At 44.6% G+C, this 7,365-nt stretch overlaps 1 protein-coding gene across 1 annotated transcript; it reads left to right on the top strand.

Moving 5' to 3' along the window:
* Positions 1–2,749, top strand: LOC125383723. Its single transcript, XM_048402526.1, has 3 exons — positions 1–31; positions 1,314–1,370; positions 1,889–2,749. The coding sequence occupies exons 2-3, from the start codon at positions 1,319–1,321 to the stop codon at positions 2,656–2,658; spliced, it is 822 nt and encodes a 273-aa protein (XP_048258483.1). The 5' UTR covers positions 1–31; positions 1,314–1,318; the 3' UTR covers positions 2,659–2,749.
* The last annotated feature ends 4,616 nt before the right edge of the window (positions 2,750–7,365 follow it).

Here is a 7,365-nt window from a genome sequence, read left to right as displayed (position 1 = left end):
ACTGTTCTCCCTTGCTGACAACCGAGACAAGGTAGGCTGTGTGAATGTTGCATTGTTTGTCAACATGCCAGGTTAGCTTATGCCTTTGCATGTGTTTGTGACGGGTGCCACCAGTGGGCCGGGTATGCTCGCCATTTCGCGAACCTCTGGTGACACTATTTAATAGTGATTCATAAACATATGCGTATGATATAGTCGGAATCGTACAATGGATTTCTTTTGATTATGGAAACATAGGGTATTGTTTATGGTTATCGTTAATTTCAAGAATATACATAACAGACAGTCAATGTGGTGTTTGAAAGGTGAGGTGAGGTTAGGTGAGGTGAAATAGGGTTTAACGCCGCGTACAAGATTATTGCACTTATATAGCGTCGTGCATGCACGTGTGTGTGGCTGCTTGTTCTAGTCCAGACTGATGTCGATTTATAGTGCTAGCCAACTGAAATACCATGCCGCAGTTTAACATGAACACCCCACTCCGGCACAGTATACGGACTCCGAGCCGACCAGTTTGTTTTAGTCTCTCAATGCCGAACGATACAACTAGTATGATCTTTTAACGTATGACGCGGCTGGGGACGAACCCCGGACGTTCCGCTCTCCGGGCGGACGCTCTACCACTAGACCACGGAGGCGGTCGTGTTGGAAAGACTTTGCTGAGATGCCGGGCATCGGTTGTTGTTATAAATGTCACTATGGTGTATTCGTGAAGCATCGTTGTAAATGTCCGAAGGTCATCAGGTGTATAAATACGTTAATGGCTACAAATGCTGTGACGACCAAACGTCCTTGAGTGCTCACCCGGAAGTAAAGCTGTGGTCAGCTCCATCGCCTGTATCTTCGAGAAAAAGTCGTGCTAGGTTCCGTTCGTCTTGAATCGAATCCAAGATTCGTTCTAACTAGTGCCTCCGCGTGGCACGACCATGCCCGTGGTCGTGGGCGTCACCAATGGGTAAACGTCTACGACCTGCGTCACTTGGAGATTGTTTCCGCACTGAAGGGGCCCTGCTCCACTACATGGATCCCATTGCCAGCCTAGGGCTAGATGATATCATGTGTGCCATGTCTCAAACTGAGAAGTTGTCTTTATTTCTTCACTATAATCATTAATGACTGTATAATTTTGAACAGAGTTGGCAGACAAACAAAACGCATTTTGATAAGGTTGATGGCAAGACCCTAGCTCCCCTGACATTTAGTCGCCTGTGGCAAGGTTCCTAGAGAATATACAGAGTGAGGAGCGTTTCATCGTTGCTTTCATGTGCAGGATGCTGAACCCATGAATGAAAGCCGTTTTCTCTCTTGGCCAGATACCATGACGATGATGCTGACGCTGCTGCTGCTGGGATGCTGTATCTCCTCCACAGGTCAGTGACCTCATCATGCATTAAACAAAGGGTCGGTGTGGTGGCCTAGCGATTAAAGCATTCGCTCGTCACACTGAAGGCTCGGGTTCTATTCCCACATGTGTGAAGCCATTTTCTGGTGCCAACGATAATCATATTTCTGTAAAATAGCAAGTCGGGGCGCAAATCTGTACTCACTAATTCAGTACAGAAAATACATGAATGAAACAAATTACAACCCTCGTCAATACAGTCAATGTGTTTGATTCGACCTACTTCACTATATTTTTATTTGAGCCAGTTAATTATTCTGGTTTTTAGAATGATTTTGCAATGAAATATTCTTTAAAAGTAATGCTTATTAAAAGTTCAGTATAAGGACAAAAACCTCAAATTATCCCTATCCGGTTTCTGGGCCTACTGCATCTTGGAATACTGACCTAAAAAATTCAACGCGGTCATATTCTCAAAGAACGTTATGAATTAATACATTAGACATCCTTTATATAATAATAATATAATAATTTATACATCCTCAGCTGCAGTAAAGTTCTGGAACTCAGCCAACCCGCAGAATAACAACATGTGGCGAAACGGATGGAATATACACCAAGATACATACATCGGAGGCAATTCAGCTTCCGTATCTCCGAACCCCGATGGTAGCAACAACAAAGTTCACGACATCTTCTTCTCCCAAGGTTCATACGCCTTGACGGGTCCGAACAGCGGCCTACAGTTCTACGCCAGCCCAGTGGCACCCAAGGAATGTGTCACCCTCCAATACAAGGTCTTATTTCCAACAGGGTTCGACTTCGCCTACGGTGGAAAGTTGCCGGGGCTGTACGGAGGTGGGGTCAACTGTACGGCTGGGGGTGACCCCGGCAAGGACTGCTTCACCTCCCGCCTCATCTGGAGAACAGCGGGCATGGGAGGGATCAGTCTCTTTGCCCCCGATGTCACCCAGCAGGAAGGATTCTGTAGCTCACCTGAAGTCGATTGTAATCAAGACTGGGGACACAAGACTGGGGGGAACAGCTTCTATTTCGACTACAATACGTGGTACACCCTGTTGATGACCGTCCGACTGAACACCCCCGGGCAGGCTGACGGCTACATCAGGCTCTCGGCGAACGGCCTTGGTAAGCTGTTTGACGTCACTGGGGTCACTATGAGGAATGCCGCTGATGTTCAAATCGACGGCATCATCTTTTCGGCTTTCTTCGGTGGCAATTCGGCATGTTCCGCTAGTCCTGTCGACCAGAATGCCTTTTTCAGGAGCTTCCAACTCAAGGATAACTACTGTTAAAATTTATATTATACGTCAGACCGATTGATTTATTGTGTAATGTAAAATCTCAAGTTTTAGGACTCTGTATCTAACTATCATGAATAAAGTTAACTAAGTTCGATGGTGGTGATGAATGTTGTTATTATGGAGAGACACACAATTTTTAGAAGAACACATTGGACTTCAGAAGAGGTGCCACCGAAGTCACCATAACTAAGCTATCTGGTAGGCTCTTCGTGTTGGGCACACTGGTGGCCCAATGCACTCGGAATTTGTTGTTCAGGGTTATGTCCCTTTGCTGCTGGTGATGGGTCGATTGACAGGCTCTCTCCGATTAAGATCCTTGGTTTGTCAGCACCATGCTCGTGCTTATGGTTTTCTCCGAAAAGGTATACAAGCCATGTCAGCATTGGATTTCAAAAATGCTGGTGCGTCGTGATAAGACAGGCTGCTAAAAGCACAGCCATTCCGTGGGGAGCTAGATACACATACAGTCTACAGGTAGCTTTATGCACACACCGTCTATCAGCTTCACAGGCATTCCACTGATCGCTAGTTATACAGACGAAATACAGGCAGCTAGATACACAGAAAGTCTACAGGCAGCAAGATACACAGACATTCCACTGGTCGCTAGATACACAGACAGTCTACAGGCAGCGAGATACACAGAGAGTCTACAGGCAGCAAGATACACAGACACTCCACTGGTCGCTAGATACACAGACAGTCTACAGGTAGCTTTATGCACAGACCGTCTATCAGCTTCACAGACATTCCACTGATCGCTAGGTATACAGACGAAATACAGGCAGCTAGATACAGAGACGATATCCGGGCAGCTTGATGCACAGACAGTCTACAGGCAGCAAGATACACATACAGTCTACAGGTAGCAATATACACATACAGTCTACAGGTAGCAATATAAAAAGATAGTCTACAGGCAGCAAGATACGCAGACATTCCACTGGTCGCTAGATACACAGACAGTCTACAGGCAGCAATATAAAAAGATAGTCTACAGGCAGCAAGATACGCAGACATTCCACTGGTCGCTAGATACACAGACAGCCTACAGGTAGCAATATACACATACAGTCAAACGGGAGCAATATAAAAAGATAGTCTACAGGCAGCAAGATACGCAGACATTCCACTGGTCGCTAGATACACAGACAGTCTACAGGCAGCGAGATACACAGAGAGTCTACAGGCAGCAAGATACACAGACATTCCACTGGTCGCTAGATACACAGACAGTCTACAGGCAGCAATATAAAAAGATAGTCTACAGGCAGCAAGATACGCAGACATTCCACTGGTCGCTAGATACACAGACAGTCTACAGGCAGCGAGATACACAGAGAGTTTACAGGCAGCAAGATACACAGACATTCCACTGGTCGCTAGATACAGAGACAGCCTACAGGTAGCAATATACATTGACAGTCTACAGGCAGCTTGATGCACAGATAGTCTACAGGTAGCTTGATGCACAGATTGTAAACAGGTAGCTTGATGCACAGACAGACTACAGGCAGCTTTATGCACGGACAGTCTACAGGTAGCTAGATGCACAGCTATTCCACTGGTCGCTGGATATACAGACAATATCCGGGCAGCTAGATGCACAGACAGTCTATAGGCAGCAGGATACACAGACAATATACAGGCAGCATGATACACAGACAGCTGCAGTCTACAGGCAGCAAGATACACAAACATTCCACTGGTCGCTAGATACACAGACAGCCTACAGGTAGCAATATACACAGATAGTCTACAGGCAGCAAGACACACAGACAGTCTACAGGCAGCAAGATACACAGAGAGTCTACAGGCAGCAAGATACAAAGACATTCCATTGGTCGCTAGATACACAGAGAGTCTACAGGCAGCAAGATACAAAGACATTCCACTGGTCGCTAGATACATAGACAGTCTAAAGGCAGCAAGATACACAGACAGTCTACAGGCAGCAAGATACACAGACAGTCTACAGGCAGCTAGATTGGCAGCTACAGGCAGTATGTGGACAGTCTACGGACAGTCTAGCGGCGTCTACGGGCAGTCATCTAGCAGCAACCTGTGCGTAGTCTTTACAGAGTTGACAGACATTCTACAGGCCGTCTAAAGGAAGTCTTCAGACAGTCTACAAGCACTCTACGCGTAACCTACAGGCAGCACACAAACAATCTTAAGCCGGGATCACACCTGTCCGTTATGTCGTCTCCATGCCCGTATCAAAGACACGTATCCATACTTACGTTACCACTTATCCGTAGTTACTTCCGTGAATTGTTCTTGTCACCATCAGCTTGGTAAATATGTACATGTTTATGTTAATATTGAACAAAGTTCGTTGTTAGTGCTGGTGGTATATGTGTTATGCAAGTACCTGTCAATCTGATTTGCACATATAATTTCAATATATACTCAACAACAAAAGTTCCCGTGACACCAATATTTTAGTGTATTTTTCAAACAAGTAAAGTTTGGTTTTCAATGTTGTAGTACATGTATGGAATCAAGTCACAAAAACGCAACTGCTACAGAAAAGCACGCATTCCATGCAAAACTTGACTTTTATGCAAGCCCCATGCATTTCACTACCCAAGAATGGGTATAAAAACATGTGCGTTAACGGGATTCCATATGCATTGTTCAGCATCGTGCTGACAACAACCACTCAGAAAAACAACAAAATTACGCAATTATTCAACATTACGAAATGCCACACCTGTCCGGAAATGAGCGTGTGCGAGCCATTGGTATGCTTGAAGCAGGATCGAGTCAACGTGATGTTGCACGACAATTTAACGTCCACAGAAACACCATTTGGTGGTTATGGCAACGTTGGCAACAGACGAATGCAGTCAGAGACCATCCTCGGAGTGGCAGGCCACGCGTAACCATTAATCGACAAGACAACTGGATTCGAACAACACACCTACGAAATCGAGCCAGCAACAGTGACTGCAAGAAGCATCCCTGGCCTTCGACGAATATCTTCACAAACCGCCTCAGATGTGCTGGGATTGTCGCCAGAAGACCCGCCAGATGTCCCATTTTGACAGGAAACCACCGTCAAGCACGTCTACAGTGGTGCAGACAGCGTTTCGGCGATGCAGTGGGGACAAGTTCTATTCACTGACGAGTCTCGTTTTCACCTCAGCCACAGCGATGGACGGATTCGAGTGTACCGACGTCGAGGTGAACGCTACGTGAATCATTGTGCCATGGAAGAAGATCGGTTCGGTGGCGGCAGCGTTATGGTATGGGGTGGGATCACAGCAAGACAAAGGACCCGTTTGATAGTGGTAGAGGGAAATCTCAATGGACAGAGCTACCGCGACGAGATTATCGGCCCTGTTGTTCTACCGTTTTTGCGTCGTCATGGCCCAGGCATTACCTTTCAACATGGCAACGCCCGGCCTCATATTGCTCGACTTGTTCAGGATTCTCTTCAACAAAACAACGTGAATGTCATCCCCTGGCCGGCTCGCTTCCCTGATCTCTCACCAATCGAGCACATGTGGCATAAGATGGATCCGCGCCTTCAACCACGTGTTCCACAGACACTCCAGGAACTTCGAAACATGCTCCAGCAAATATGGACAGATATCCCACAGGACTTTGTGCGACGCCTGGTCCATTCCATGAGACGAAGATGTGTTGCTTGCATCGCAACCAGAGGAGGACACACACACTATTGATTTGCAAATTGACATTTTGGCATGTTCATGATTTTTATGAAATCACGCATTTTCGGAAGTCAGTATGGCAAATTAAACCATTTGAACACTTACATGAGTCTGTTCGAAACCGAAATTGTTTCAGATTTGGAAAAAACATAACTTTGCATTGAATCTTATTCAATGTCACAGGAACTTTTGTTTAGTATATGTCATACATCTCATCCAAATTCGGTTCATAGTCTGATGATATCTACTTTCTTAACATTAAATTTAATTTCAAAACATGGTTAAAGGTGTCTTATTCTAAACATGTTTGGATTGTGTTGTGTTTAGGTGGTGTTTAGGCTATGGGGCGATGTGTTTGGGCCCTAAACATGCTTAGAAAGAACACACCAAATGTGCATACCGTTCAGGATTGAAACAATTCCTAAACATGTCAAAAAATGACAATGAGAAAAATGGTTTTACAGAGGACAACCTCTAGATGTTGTTACTTTTTCTAAATAACCTAGCGTCTATTTTACTAACAGATTGTCGTGGACTTTGCATATTATTAAGGCTGCTTTAGATAATAAAACTTTTAATTGGCACTTTCCAGTACCTTAAGCGACTTGGATATGTAACCTATAGTACATGTTTCAACATTTATGGTGAATGTGGAAGATGTCCATTGTACATATAAAGGTTCTTAATTACTGGCTAAAATGACTACAAATGCCAAATTCAAGATTTCCAGATGTAATGTTACAATAAGACGTTACTCTATGATCGTCATGGTAAATCTTACTGGGTACCGTGTGTCAGCTAGGTAATTAATTCAACGAGTATGGTTTTGTGTGGTCAAAATGTAGATACTCCAGAGCGAATTATTATTGACTTCACACAGATTATAAAAGACATGTACTTCCCAAAGTGGTTATCTTCTCTACCTTTGTCCAATAAATTAAATCACTATTCGGATATCAAAAGAAACTTCAATAGAGAGCACTATTTGGTTGAAATAGATTTAAAGAAGTTCCGAGTG

This window comes from Haliotis rufescens, unplaced genomic scaffold, assembly GCF_023055435.1.
Source record: "Haliotis rufescens isolate VD_foot unplaced genomic scaffold, xgHalRufe1.0.p SCAF_26, whole genome shotgun sequence".
Taxonomy (NCBI): Eukaryota; Metazoa; Mollusca; class Gastropoda; order Lepetellida; family Haliotidae; genus Haliotis; species Haliotis rufescens.
Note: the sequence above shows the minus strand (reverse complement) of the source record. Positions and strands in the feature narration are given on the sequence as shown.